This window comes from Hirundo rustica, chromosome 1, assembly GCF_015227805.2.
Source record: "Hirundo rustica isolate bHirRus1 chromosome 1, bHirRus1.pri.v3, whole genome shotgun sequence".
NCBI lineage: Eukaryota > Metazoa > Chordata > Aves > Passeriformes > Hirundinidae > Hirundo > Hirundo rustica.
The window spans coordinates 131,185,259-131,200,560 of NC_053450.1; the positions used below are offsets into that span (position 1 = coordinate 131,185,259).

Genomic DNA, 15,302 nt, shown 5'->3' on the forward strand with positions numbered 1-15,302 from the left:
ATTCCATGATTCTATGATTCTAAGTGTTAAAAGAGGTCAGGTGCTTGCTGCATTTATGGAGCAGTTGAATAAGGCTTTCCAGGATTATGCTTTTTCACTCAAGTCTCTAAATTTCACCACCAATCTACTTGAAACACAGACAGTTTTTTGACTTGTGTTTTTCCTTGGAAGTTAGCTCAAGACCATGTGTCAGTAAAACATGAGAATTCTAGTAATTTTCTTAGCAATCATAAATTGAAAAATAATCCCACTGAAGCCTCACAAAATAAAGCTCAATAGGACTGATTTTCAGGCTCCCATCTAAATATCCTGATGTATGAATATACACAGAATGTAGCATTTGTATTCTAAGACAATTGTTATGCTATTTTCTCTACATAAGTTTTCCTCTTCTTAGTGGTATCATTAAAATAATCGAAGATTGTTTTCTGTTGTTTATAAATGGACTGCTATTATCCATACATTTATGACAAGGTGACAGTATTTACTTATCTAGTTTGCAGATAAGCACTATATAGTCTGGTTTTTGTGTTTATTTGAAAAAGTGGGGTTGGAGGAAGGCTCCAAGTCTGCTTTGATCTAACTGCTATTTTCTAGGTCAGGGAGATGCAGCAAGAAGAGAAAGGTTGTGCTGACTCACAAAACAGCTGAGCCCATGCAATGGGCACACATATGTGGAGCAAGTTGAAAAGGAAGAAGATCCAACAAGTGGGAAGTTTCTACAAGAAGCTGAGACTGGGACACTGCTGACAAGGGGGTATACCTGCTGCTGGGTCTCACAGGTGATGGAAGAAACTTCCAAGGGGCACAGGGGAGACTACAATTTGCACAGACACTGGAAGCAGTTAACTCATTGGACTGAAAACATAAAAAGAGATATTCTTCATACATTTATAATGGGCAAGTACAGATACATCTATGAACCCTTACAATTTCTCTGCTGTGAAGATGCATTTAGGAATCCTTAAGATTCCTCTACCATCTCTCTCTACGATAACTAATAGCAAATAAAGAGTTAATTGTTTTTGGTTTATAATGTAGTAGGTGCCTCTGAGATCCTTTGCCTTTTTAGCATCTTTATAAAACTCAGCTTAAGAGAAAGCGCTGAAATATCTACCTCAAAGCTATGACTAACTTGATACATCATTATTAACTCGAAAACTCGCCCTGGAGCTGTTCTTGTAAGCAACCTTTCAGTTACACGCACGTGGCAAGCTCCCTGCCTCCACTACCAATCCCAGTCTATCCTAAAATCCCCTCAGAAGCCGCGGGACGAGCCGGAGCGGGCACTGGCAGCCTGGCGCTCGTCCCGGAGGCAGGCACAGGCCCGCATCCCCAAATGGCGCACGGCCGAGCGTGTCCGGGCCGGCTGTCCCGGGCAGCGTGCGAGCCGCCCGAGGCTGAGCGTGCCACACTTGCGGTCATCGCGGGTACGGCCCGGCACTGCAGCGGGGCTGCTCGTGTCTCGCGTTCGTGCATGCTTAGAAACTAGCACAGCATTGACAGAATTTGGTTGAAGGCACGGCTTATTCTTGGGACATCTCACCACGATGGCTGGGGATGCTGCAACCGGATGAAACATCCCTTGAACAGCCTGTCTTGAGGGGAAGAAAACAGCACTGGGCAGGACAGCAGGGCTTGATGTGAAAGTGTTGGCATCCTTCTGCCGCTCGCCCCGGTGTCCTCCAAACACGCCGGGGACGCTCCCCGGGGTCAGAAGCGCGAGTCACCCGCTGGTGACATGGTCACGGTCTCCAGCGGGCGGAGAGGCTGCCGAGCTCCCAAGAGCTCCGAGTCTCCGGGCGCCCGCTGGGCCACCAGCCGTAACCGTGGAGGAACCAGGAGGGCGACTGGGCCCTTCACAGGGATGAGGCGGAGCTCGCCCCTCAACGCCGGCGTTCCGCCGGGGCCCGAGGCCGCACCTCCCGCCGCCTCGCCCGGCGCCCAGCGCGGAGCCCGCGGGGCCGGCCCGGACCGTGCCGGGCGATCACGGGGCCGCGGCGGGGCCGGGCGGGGGCGGCGCCCCGTCCTTGCCTGTGAGAGCGAGCGGTGACGGCCGGCGCTGGCGGGCTGGTGCGCAGGCGGGGAAGCTGCGTGCCGCGGTCGGAAGGGAGGGGAGCGGAGGAAGGGAAGGGACGGGAAGGGGTGGCCGCGCCGGGCACAGCATGGCTGCCAAGGTAAGGCACCGCCGGCGGCGGGCGGGCGGGCGGCCGCGGGGAAGGGGCCGCGGCGGGGCGGTTGCCGGGTTTGACCTCGGGCCTGCCCTTGACGAAACCCGACGGTGGCGCCTCCTCTTCCTCCTCGCGGCTCGGCGGCCGCTCGCCGCCGGCCCCGGGGGAGCGGGAGGTGGGCGGCGGGCGGCCCCCCGGCCGGTGGGGCTGGGTGCCAGCGCGGCGAGGATCCGCAGCTGCCCGCGCCGGGAGCAGCGGGCCTGCGCTCCCCCTGCGATGCATCATCGGCGTGAATGACACTGCACCGCGCCTCCCGCGGCCGGTGCCGCCGTGCCGATGCCGGTGCCGGTGTCGGTGCCGGCGCCGGCGTAGGCATCGCTCTCCCCGGCGAGGCCCCGCACTGCCCCTCCGGGCACCGGTGCCCTGGCCCTGCCGCGGCTCCGCCAAGCGCTTTTGGGCCCAGTAGTGCCTCCATGAGAGCTTGCCGTGCACCTTCTTACACAATGTATAGATGCATTAAGATACACGTACACACATGTTATACATGCGGACACACGCACCTGTTCGGACGAGAGCGTGCAGCGGGTTCTTGGGACGGCGGCTGGCAGGTCCCGGAGTGGGCACAGATGTTGGCCCTGCCCTGCTTGCAGGCCTTAGCGCTATAGTCCCTTTTTGCTTTTTCTCCCATTTTCTCCATGTACCCTTTTTTACCTTCTGTTTTCAAATCTGATTATCGTTTCCAACAGTTTTTAATTCTCAGTGCTCTCCTGTCAGGTGGATACCTAAAAGCTGTTTAGGCTTTTTTGCTGCTCAGAAGGATAAACAAATTGAAATACTTTATTTAATTGCCTAATAATATACTCCCATCCCAGAAAAAAAAAAAAAAATAGCTGTTAGCTGGATCAAGGCCCTATATAAAGGAAGATAAAATTAGATGTAGTGTTGGTTGTTTCAAAATTTACTAAATTTATTAGGTTTCATATTTGAATACTGACACTTCAAAAAGAAATTACTCCATGTCCTTCTTTTACTGAAGTCAGTGATGGAACTTATATTGAGGAAACATCAGGAAACAAAGCTTCCCCAAACAACTCAAAGCAGCACATGGCTCAGTGTGGCTGGAGTTGTGTGCTCCTTTATTTCAGATAGAGTATGACAGCTGCTTTGGTCAGCACCTTTCTCAAAAAGAACTTAGGTTATCTGAACTGCATTGCTGATTGAGCAATACTTGAATCCTCGTTGCTAGCATATATATAACAGTCATCCCCAAATCTTGTGTTCACTATTTGTGAATCTCAGCTGACCTGTCTAGCCTTTTGAAAAATTTTTGGTTGCCCACTGGTCCATGCACACGTCAATTACACCTTAATAAACTATTGGTGTTATAAAGACTTAAAAGTCTTCTATTCTCTGGCTTTTTGAACCTTTTACTTATTTTCTCTTCTCCAAGCAGTGGTTTGTAATCTGCAATCCATTTGAACCTATGTTAGTCACATACACTTAAAAATACTGTATGTGTAGTTAGTGTTTATCTAAGTGGGTAGACATGTGTGCTCCATGCTACATATTAGCGTGGTGTCCTTTTTCCTTAAGCTAGATTTCTTACACAGTTCAGATCTCCAAAATATACACAAGGATATGTTAGAAAGACTCAGCACTTTGAGACACTTAATTGGATATTGCGTATGTCAGGTTACATCAGGCTTGGCGGAGAGATACCTACTAAAAAGAATAATGGCTTAATTGTCATGTCAAAAGCATTCTTGGTTTATTGCAAGGCAGAGGTACGGCTCTTTGTACCCGAAGGTGTATGGTCTTTACATAGCTTCCAAGGAGGGCTTCTGGTTTGTAAGCCTAAACAGGTTCTGAAAGACTTACATTAAAAACAAACAAACAAACTAGAACTGTGAGCAGCTAGAATTGATTAATTACATTACCTTGTGAGACTTCAAGGGGTTTTTTGTCTGCTTCGGCTGAAATAGTTAAACACAGGTGAATTTCTGTTTATATTGAAGTCAGTACCAAAATGTAAGTAGCATTTTGTACTTTGAGGGCAACATCTGAGCTTAGGTTCTGCAAACACACATATGAATAACTTTGCCACGGAAAGAGCTTCTGGGCCTGAAGTTATTCACATGTGCTTGCAGGCACGGGCCTTGATTTGTGTTCTAACTTCCTCACTGGTGCATCTCAGTAATGTTTGCCTTTTTCACCTCAGCCAAACAATGGACTGGTGAGTTAAATGCTTTTTCTAAAATTTCTTTAGTATGTTTTCCTTGCCAGTATCTGCATGACCGCTTCCTTTAATTTTTTAATTACACCCTTTTAGGCATATGAGTCTTTGGGGTTGAATGTAATTGGTCTTTGCTTGCAAGATTTCAAATGTTGACATTTTAAGCAGACTCTAGGAATTCAGTCTCTCAAAAGGAAAACCCAGATGGGATGCTGTTAAAGGTGCATAGTTAAGCACTCAGGTATCAAGAAATGGGCACTACAGCCCTATTTAATTTCCTCCGTTGTATATAGCTCAATGTTTGCAGCTTATATAACATTTTAAACAATGTATGTTACACATCAGTGTCTTTTCTTAAACTTTGGAAACACTTTCTGAAACTGTTTTGGGAAAACTCTGCTGTAAATTATATTCACACAAATTTCCAGTAAACCAGAGGTGAGATTTCCCAGTAGATTTTTACCTCATTGGTAACTAAATTACCATCCTAGGTACTGGCTTCTTTTTCTGCATTGTGCAAAAAAAGAGGCTGTGTGGAACATCTTTATGGTAATGCAGGTACAAAGCACTAATGTTTTACGTAGGGTGTCCTGCTTATTTCTTCATTTTGAGTGTTTAACAATGTAATCACAATGTTGTTTTTCTGCCCTTTAGCCAGATAGTTCTAAAGAGAATTTACGCAGTCTAGCTAATGCCCCTTGCTGTTCACCTGGTGTGTATTTTACAGCAAAATTAAATGTTTGTGTTGAGTGAATGTCAGTTACCCTTGATCCCTATTCTGCTACAAGTTCTGGGCATAGCTGTTGTCTCATGCATGTGCAAAGTGTGACTTGCTGTCTTTTTAAAGTTCTACTGCTTGGTAAAATATAAACATATTTTCAGTGGGAGGTTCTAAGATATGTCTCAATGAGACTTCTTTCTTTAGTTGATTTTGCCTTTGCTACTATGCTACTTTGTTCAACTTAAGGTCAGAAATTGGTATTTCTAATGGGAGCTAGTATATATAAAATTTTTGAACTTTATATCTCATAACCACTAAGGTACATTCAAAACAGTTAAAAATTGCATTAATGAAAATTCCAAACTCAAATAATTTTGGTAGATAAATCAAATCCTAGAAAATTGTAAAAACAGTGGCTTAGCATGGAAGCACTTGAACACCATTAAACTTTATCTCTGCCGTGGATAGTATGTGAATAAGCTTCAGTAATTGTATGAACTATGTAATAATGATACAGGAGTTGATTTTTAAATACTGTGGAATATCTCTGTTTCTAATGTAATTGTTTTTTGTGTGTCGTGTGTGAATATTTATCCATTGGACACATACTGGTTGCCCGTACTACCTGGAATGTTTAAGTTATTTTTAAATTATTGTCTTATGAACAAAGTGAACACAAACATTGCATGATGAAAAAGCTAATTGTAAAATGACTGTTCAAGTGAAGGCATGAACCTTACATCAGTACCCAATGGGACTGCTTGCATGCTTAATTTTAAGTGCATGTGTAAGTCTTTTGAAGAACAAATGCCTGACTGTCAGAATCACATCAATAATGTAACAAAATGAGATTTGTTGCTGACTTATGTGACAATATTTGAGATAGTTCTAATGCAAGGTAAAGAAAATTTGTTATGCAGTTTTCATTTATTTAACTTTTTTTAAAATTCTTTTTTCTCTTGTGTTTTTCTGAAACTCTTTATTATGGAAGCTGTATCAGTGGAGTTAAATGTTGTTTCTGGTTACTGCCACATCTACCTTTAAAATCCTAAACCTTGTCACATCAAAAGTAGTTAGTCCCCAGTCACAGGCTCCTTGGCTGTCTCGGTATTACTATAGTCAGTCATCTCACAGTGAACACTCCAGTCCTGCAAGATGCATCACCTCAGCTGTGATGGAGTTAACTGGAGCTCTTTGAGGGATTGGTACCACGGGCCCTGCCTCTACAAACCTTTTTGTCTGCAGAAGTGATCTGGTGCCTGCCCTGGATGATGTGAATTAGTGAGGTTTGGGTAAGCAGTGGTTGAAATGCAGGCACAACGGCAATGCAATCCTAAATAAATGAGATTACAAAGAACACCAAAATTGTTAGATGCTGACACAGCTATGCCACTTTGATTATTTTGCTGCCGTGCACACCCAGTGTGTTTCTTTGTGCATCATACAGCTCCATTTTGCCTCTTTGCTCAGCTCCTTCTCCTGTGCTCATCTCTCCTATGCTAGCAGTAACATGGAGTGTTCCTGAGAACAGATTAAATTCACTCTTCTTACCCTCAATCATGCCATTCTTCCCTTCCTTCTGCAAAATGGAAGAGAAGAATTGCATTGCATTTGGACATGGATTTGTTGGGCACCTAGGTGAGAGGTTCTGTCATCATGATGGACTCCTGTGTCCATGAAAGGAGTGGAGTCCATTGTGGACAGGCTCCAGCCACTCAGTGAGATCAGTTTTGGAGAGGAGAGTGGTTGGTGAGTAAGGAGAGAGCAATAGAGCGCCACTGAGTTTATCTGCTATAGATTTAATAGTGTTATGGCACTTAATAGTACCATGGTAATTTTTTGGATGTGATAGCACTATGTAATATCCATGTGGAAAGTCCTGTTGCTAGACTGTACCGGTCCAGCAGTGCATGGTCATGCATAATTATATTTTGGATATGTGCAGAAATATGTAAATTGTTAAACACTGTATGTATCTTAAGACTCTTCTTTCCACTTTCCCCTCAGAAAAAAACCCCATGTATTTATGTTGCTTATGACTTACTACTGCATCTTGATTTCTTAAGAGACCAGAATTTGCCTGCTAGAGGGACATTGAATTTGTATGGATGCTGATAACTTCAAACCTTTTCTAAGTACAAAGTAGTGTGACTGATGACTGCAGCCGAAACAGAGGAGAAGCCAAGTCATTTACTCTGCTGTCCTGCCTGTCATCGTTTATGTGTTTAGTTCATTTGGTTTCTCTTACTGCATAAATCTTTGCTTATGATGTGTACCCTCAGGAGAACTGGTTGAGTCCTAGTCTCACAAGACTCACAGCATGCTACAGGGACCATGGGCAAGAATAATCCCAGGAAAGATACTCATGGAGCAACTCTGCTGTGGAAAAAGTCCATACAGCTCTCTTCTGCAGTGGACGCTGAGTTACCCTGAAGAGAAGCTTTATTACAGTGGGGGGTTTGTCTCAGTTTACTTGTGTCTTTGTACTACCACTTCCTCTCTGACCCCAGCTTTTCTTACCAGAGCAAGGTGGGGGCAAGTTGAGATGGTGGAAGAGGTTGCTTTATGTCTTCAATATGTTAGGTACTGATGGCATTGCATGTTGCAGTGTCACTTGCCAGTGGTTTTGGCAAGTTTTTGAGACTTGTTTCTTTCCATTATGGTATTGCTGTAAGAGGAATTGCAGGGTGACTTTGCTTCATGTATAGCCTAGGAGGAGGCTTCTGGACCCAGCAGTTATGTGTACACCTTGTCTTTTGTGATGCCTGCTGAAAAGTATTTTAAGTTATCTGGATTTTATCACATCGGGAAATAATTTGCTCTTTCTATGCAGCTTTGTGTCCCAGGAGGTTAGAGAAGCTCTTCCAAGTGTGCCTCAAAGCACATATTAAAGGCTCCTCCTGGAGCTGTAATGTAGACAAGCTTACAGCCCTGAGTGATAACAATGTGTCTTCTGACCAGCTTGTTTAGGCCAATATCTATTTTATTTGTCTATGTTGTCCAAGGAATATGACAAGGAGGTATGTGATACTCTATTTCCTGGAAGATGGCATGAATGTGCTGCTGAATTTTAGCTTCATTTTTGCTTTTGATCTATGGAATTGCTTCAGCTTGGGCTGTAGAATGGCTTTGCCATACTGACTAGAGCCTTTGTGTTTGTATGGTGCCAAACCTAAACTTGCATAAGGCTCCTAGGCACTACTCGACTCTGCTGCCTTAACTTGAATCATGCTGTGTTTTGCTTTAGCTACAACATAATCTTCAGGAACAGAGCAACTGATGTTTTATGGTGCTAGATAACTATGGGTAGTAAAATATAAGGTTGCATATTTTCCAGTGCATTCTCTTTCTGGAGAGTATCTGTATCTCAGTCATTTGCAGAGAGACAAAGAGGTCCTTATAAAAATACTCTGTATTCAATTGCTTTGGAATAAAGCAATTTCAGCTGAAGCTGTGTTAAAACACTTAAAGGAACACTGTAAATGCATTTTTCATAAGTTTTTAAAATAATGTCATGCTATTTACAAGATCTTAGAAACAGACAATTGCAATTATATTCTTTACCAAAAATGTTACTTGACCTGAACAAAATCCAGTGTGTTAAAGGATGGAATTGCTCTCAAAGAATGGGTTGTTGGCATTTTTCTTTTCCTCTGAAGAGGAAAAAAAGAAACATTTGAGAGAGAGAGTGGCAAAGTGACTGCATGTACACCAAACTATGTGCATTTAGAGAAGAAACAGAAGAGATACAGCTTATCACAGGACTAATCACTATCTTTTGGGGTACTTGTGAGATCCCTAAACATCAGCTGCTGGATTCATATATTTATGATGTCTTGCATGCTTAGGCAGCCTGCAAGAAGTGTTTTTGTGCTGACCAATATGATCACTCTCAAGTCTCATTGGAAATCTGCCTTACACTCTGGCCATGTGAAAACCAATTTAGAAAAAGATGATTTTTTGGTGTTCTTTAAATTGGAATCTTCATGCCTACCTTTTTTACCCACTTGACTTAGAATTAAGAAACCTACCAGAGCTGTCAGGGATTGGTACCAAAACAGCCAGTATGCTGACTAGGGAGCATCTCAGGCAGCCAGTGGGAAATGAAAGAATAGGGATGAAGGAGAGGAAAGTCCCTGGAGGATCTTTAAACACCAAGGTTTGCACCTCTGTTTCAGGCCATTGCAGTGTGCTGTTGTAATGCAACACGAGGGCTGGGGGCAAGAGGTGTGGGCCAGAACCGGATTCAGTTTCTAGCAATTAGGGTACCCATCTGGGAGGAGAGATTTGGATTCTCTGTTGCCAGCAGTGTTGCTGCATTTTGCATGTAGGATGCCTCCAGCTGCCACAGTTTCAGAGGGTTGCTGCCTGGTGCTCACTGCCAGTGTGCATTAGACATGTTGCATGTGTGGTTGCTGGGTGCCCGGTCAGCGCATCTGAAATGTCTATACATCCTCAAATCAGGGCTGCAGCAGTTTTGGGTGTGCACCTTGGTGAAACTTCTGGAATCCTAAAACCTTAAATTGCATGTGACTTTCTGCTTGTAGAAATTGAATGGTTTTTGCATCGTGCTGTGATTAGAGGTAGTGGAGCGTGCTAATGGATCAGAGCCTCAGAGCTGAGCAAAGTGGAGTTTGCAAATACACAAACCCACATTTTATTTGTAGAGAGTGCACTGAGATGTGCAGACTTGTGCCCACAACCAGATCTTTTAAAAATATGTCTAAAATCTTAGTATCATTACTGCGTCCATAGTTTTAGGATCTTAGTGATTCTTTTTTGAAAGCCAAGGCTAGGCTAGACCTGACCTCTGGGGCTGGTTCTCTGCCTTCCTGATACTGGGCTGATTGTCTCTCTGCTCTGATGCCAGGGCTGAATTTCCTGTAGCTGTTCTTTCTGTTGGTTGGGTTCGTGTGGAGAGGTACCTGTTTGTTTCCTGAACTGCCACGTCAATACGGTTTTTAAAAGCTGGTGGTAGCTGTGCAGTTGTGATTTCACTAAATAAGGATTTAGTCAATACTAGGGTAGTGTAATGTGCGGGGTTGAATTGGAGTGGATAACTGACTGGGGAAAAAGTGACTTTTTTTCCCCCTTCTTTTTTAGTGTATATAAATTGGTTTTGTTTGCATCAGAGCAGTTGCAAAGCAGTTTCACTGCAAAGCAGTTTCACTGCAAAGCAGTTTAAAGAGTTATGTGGATGGCACTGAGCATAGAGATACCTTAAGCTGGAAACCTGCAAAGGGTTGTTTGGTGTGACCACTATAGGACTATTTACTGCCATACATTTATAGATACTTTTGCGTTTTCCACTGCTCAGCAGAGAAATGAGAAAAGCAGGGTTTTTTACTTTTGGTAAGTGGTTTGTCTGTTGTCAGCTGTGGTTCATGCTGGGATAGCCATAGAGGTTGTAGGGATTTTTCCCTAAAGGTAGGAGGCATGGTGCAAGAATGTAGCCATGCGGATATAACTGTAATATTGCATAGGCAAAATTGTGAGATTGTCATAGAACTAATTTGTCAACTAATTACCCACTAGTTATTTACATGCCAGTGGGCAAAAATTTAAATTGAACAAAAGAAAGTAAAAAATGGAGTTGAAACACAAAGAAAGCTTTGTCATGCTTTTTCTTTTAAATATTCAGCTCTTTTAAAGTATTTTCTCCCGTTTTCTCTGTATAGCCTAATACCTGGACTGATAGGAATGTTTTTAAAAGGAGTTTTCTGAGTAAGCAGAAGTAAAAAGTCAGACTTCCCTTGCGAATGGTTTCTACTGTTGTGTTGCTTTTGGTTTTTGTTTTTTTTGGTTTTTTTTTTTTTTTTTTTTTTTTTTAAAGATGTGCCTCTGATTGGCTTATTTATGTATTCAAAAGTGACCTGATTTTGCTATAGAAGGAGTAGCTGCCACTTGCTTTAGGCAAGTTTGTGGTCGGTTTTACCTGGCTGGTCGCTGCATGTTTTTCTAACAGTGCTGATCAGCCTTAGCTCAACACCACACACAGAAGATGACTGCAGCCTTAGTCTGTAGGAGTCAGGCAGCTGATGAAATTCGAAGTCTAAGAAATGAAATTGTAACTCTCCAGAAATTTTGGAAATTAAAGGATGACTTTGATGACTGATGCTGAAGATGAAGGAACATTGAGTGCCACACAATAATCTGTGTTTTATTTTCCTTTGATTGGTAGTTTTTGAGTGATTGATACACATGTGAATTGTTAAGCATTCTGTCATTTTATGAATTATCCATATTAAAATGTATAAAGGTCAAAATAAAAAATGAAGCTACGGGGAGGTTTCAGTTATTTGTGGTGTAGGTTACTGTTGCCTTTATGACTTCTGACCTCCACATGCCCTTGGTCTTGCTCACCACCAGCCAGTCCACGCTAACATCAATAATATTGGTTTATCCCTTCAGCAGAAGACCTAATCTCAAAGGTTCTGGACCAGAGCTGGAGCGAGGTACTCTGGGAACAGGCACCTGAGACTTTTTTGGGGATTTGTCTATGTATTGCGTGGGTGTGGGGTTTTTTTTTTTTTTTTTTTTTTTTTTTTTTTTTTTTCCTTTCCCCTAATATGTTTTTTTGTTTGTTTTGGGTTTTTTCACGCAGATATCATATTTGGAAAACTTAGGCAATCTAAGTTTATTGTAATAAATAGTACTACCTTAACTTGTGATTGTTTTCATTACTCTAAAATATGTTTCCATTCTTAAGTGACAAATTTTCTTTACTCTGCACATCTCAGTAGTATATTCACATTTTTGGCATTCATACTGTTAATATTTTAGGTGGCCGTGATTGCAATGAATAGAACAGGTAACTTCTCCTGAGACTGCTAATTCTTGCTCCACAAACTGTCCTTATGGCAGGTGACTACTTCAAGCCCTATTAGTGCTGTTTGCATTATTGATAGTTCTCTTTGATGAAACCAGGCACAAATAATGGAAAAAGATGTTAACACCGCATCTTATCACATACGACTGGATTAATTAAATTTGATGTAATTGGAGAGAAACACAGTCATATATTAATTCAGACCTGTAAGATAACCTTTTTGTGAAGTTCAGTGCTTTGCAGAAAGCTAATAGAGAATGTACTCCAGCACCTCTTTTGGTTATCTGGGACAGAATTGTCTGGCAGCAAAGCAGACTGATCAGGGAGGCAAATAGTTAATTATATGTTGTAATTTGAAGAAGAATCATTTAGAAACTGAGCATTTAAAAGCTCATTAAATGCTTTTTGACCAGCATAAATTATCTGCTAGAAGCTGCCAGAATACAGAATCAAATTCACCTGCTAAGGTCCAAGTTTTGGTGAGCTGGCAGTAATAGCCCTAGAGTTGTAGATATCTGTAGAACTATTGTTAGATTATATTGAGATTAGCCACAAATTATATAGCTGGAACTTGATTGTGTCCTCTTTTCAAAACAGAAGTATCAAAGAATAGTTTTACTTGAAGGGTATTAACATTACACTGAAAGGGTGCAGTCGTTAAATTATTTTCCAGTCTTCAGGTCCCACTGTGAATCAATCCCATGTGAAGATAATGTACCCTATGGCTCTTATTGTCTAGTTTTTGTAAAAAAAAATCCATCGATTTAAAAATTCCAAGACTTTTAAGGGTTATTTTTGCAATTATGGGGACCTATCAGAAGAATAATACATGTGCTTTTTACAACTGTGATTGTTACAGCCTTGATGATTAGGATAATTGAAGGATTGCAAAGAGTAAACTTAATTTAAAAGCTAGAATACGGAAGATGTGTAGCTAGATGACCATGGTTATTAGCCAGTTGTATAAATACGTAGAAGCAGACTTTGTTTTCCCTCCTCCTTCAGAAGAGGAGACTGAGGGGAGACCTCATCGAAGTCCTCAAATTCCTCCTGAGGGGAAGAGGAGGGCAGACACTGATCTCTTTACTCTGGTGACCAGTGACAGGACCCTGTGGAAGGACTGAAGTTGTGTCAGGGGTGGTTTAAGTTGGATATTAGGAAAAGGTTCTTCACCCAGAGGGTGGTTGGGCACTGGAACAGGCTCTCCAGGGAAGTGTCACAGCACCGAGCCTGACAGAACTCAAGAAGTGTTTGGACAAAGCTCTCAGGCACAGGATATGTCTCTTGGTGATGTTTCTGTGCAGGAACAGGGACTGGACTTAAAGGTCCTTATGAGTCCCTTCCAACTCAGCATATTCAGTGATTCTGTAATTCAGATGTTTTTGTGTAATTCTGAAGTATCAAAACCATGGCTGTTGAGCTAAACAGCTGTTGAGCAAATCTAGAAGATATTCCTGAGCAGTTGTGTAACTCCACAGGGAAGGAAGTGTGGGGAATCGAAGTCTGAGTATCTCCTATATAGTTGAACAAATTTCTTAGACAGAAAACTTTAAGAAAAGGATGAGAACAGATATTTGATATACTTGAATTAGAGTTTACTCTTTCTCTCCTTGTGACCCTGTGATCTTGTTGGTACTTCCTTTGTAATTGAAATTGATTTGCTGGGATTCAGATTGTTATGTAAAAGGCCATTGACCAGAGATTTTTCAGGCTCCATGCACTGTTTTGTATTTACCTTTTCACATTTTTCAGTTTCTGTAGGTGAATACTACCTGATCTTTATTTCCTGAGGATGTAAAAGTATTCTTTCCTGGAGCCAAGCTTAATTTCTATCTGAGAAGATGAGTTTAAGCTTAATAGGAAATGGAAGGTTCAAAGAAGGTTCCATGGCAGGTTGGAGTCTCTTTATTTAGACCTGGCTTTGCAAGGAGATGAGGAGAAAAAATTAACTAGCACTTGCTGTGCTTTGTTTTTCATTCTGACATTGTGTACAGGGAAAAATGCCTGTATATTTCAGAATATGGAAGGGCACACATTTTTCTACCTTGCTCCTGATGATGTTGGCCCGCTGCTTAAAAATGCACTTAGTCAACAGGGGAGGTTGCTTTCACAAGGATGATCCTAAACCAAATGCCAATCATCCAGCTAGCAGGAGGAGGAAGTTCTAATTGTCTTTATATTCCGGTTGCTGTTTCTTATCCCAACTTCCCTGAACTCTCTAAGCCAGTATAATCATCATTTTGAGGGGGTTTGGGGTTTTTGCCTCAACCAATGGATATTTAATTCTGGGAAGTTATCAAAAGTGTCTACTTCATCAAATAAAGCAGTAAATTAGAGCCATTTTGAAGGAATAAATTAGAACAAATTATTCAGTGTTGGAGTAGCTTGAACAGCATCTGACTACATCTTTTTTCAAAGGTTGATGGATGTTAATCAAAATGCAGGTAAGATCTCCAAAACATGAAAGGCCATCAACAGGATCATGACACAAAGATTCTATGTCTGTACTTGCAACTCTGGTTTAAACATCTGTGTTCAAATGTGTAGACACATGGTTATCTATACTGAGAAATAAAACTTGTCTAAATGCCTCTTAGTGGTGTGCGTTTATGGTGTGGCTTCTGTTTGTTTGTTTGTTTGTTTTGTTTTTTTTCCAGTGCTTTTATGTCAGGTGCCCTCTACATCTGCTTAGTCAAGTCTGGGGTCTGGTGTGTGCTCTTAGTGTGGGAGAGAGACTGGGATGTTGCCTTGTATCAGTAGCAGGGCAGGAGTCTCCCTACTTAAAATACTTAATTGAAGGATATGTTCTGCAATAGCAGTTAAGCATTATCATCTGTTCTTTATTATGTGACTTTCCTGTCATATCTGTCCATTGCATGACCTGATATGTAGGTATTATTTTAGGATAGAAGAGGTCTGAAAATTAGTATTGCTGAATACAAACAGCGGACTTCATTACTGTTGTAATTTCTTTTGCGTGTTGGAAATACAACCTATTTCCAATCTTCCCTGGATCCTTGGCTACTAAAGCCTCTTGGTCACGTAGTTTATTATTATTATTTATCATGTTTGACAACTACTGTTTGATGAAACATCATTGATTTAACAGATCTTTGACAGAAGAAACCTTTAAGTGAGGCAGTGAGTATGAAAAGCCATTAGAAAAACATGGTATGTTAAAATACTGCATCTGCCTGATTCCTTCTCTCAGCCCATTGTGCAGTCTGAATCTGACTAGAGAAATCTTCACGTGTTTAGGAGAAGAAATTTTTGAATAATTTCACATTTCCATTAAAATAGTTTTTGTCACTGACATCAAGTCAGCCTTCCTCCTTCCTGTCACTTCAC

General features: G+C 41.9%; 1 protein-coding gene across 3 annotated transcripts in view; it reads left to right on the forward strand.

Annotated features, from left to right (window-relative positions):
- Positions 1–2,069: 2,069 nt before the first annotated feature.
- Positions 2,070–15,302, forward strand: part of SLC25A13 (solute carrier family 25 member 13) — a 102,931-nt gene continuing 89,698 nt past the window's right edge. Inside the window, exons 1-3 of one of the 3 annotated variants that reach the window (XM_040067702.2) lie at positions 2,104–2,177; positions 4,390–4,404; positions 8,131–8,145. In XM_040067702.2, coding sequence (XP_039923636.1) covers positions 2,166–2,177; positions 4,390–4,404; positions 8,131–8,145 — 42 coding nt within the window. In that variant the 5' untranslated portion in view covers positions 2,104–2,165. Of the gene's footprint in view, positions 2,178–4,389; positions 4,405–8,130; positions 8,146–15,302 lie in introns of all 3 variants that reach the window. The other 2 variants (XM_040067712.2, XM_040067720.1) reach the window with 2 other exon arrangements.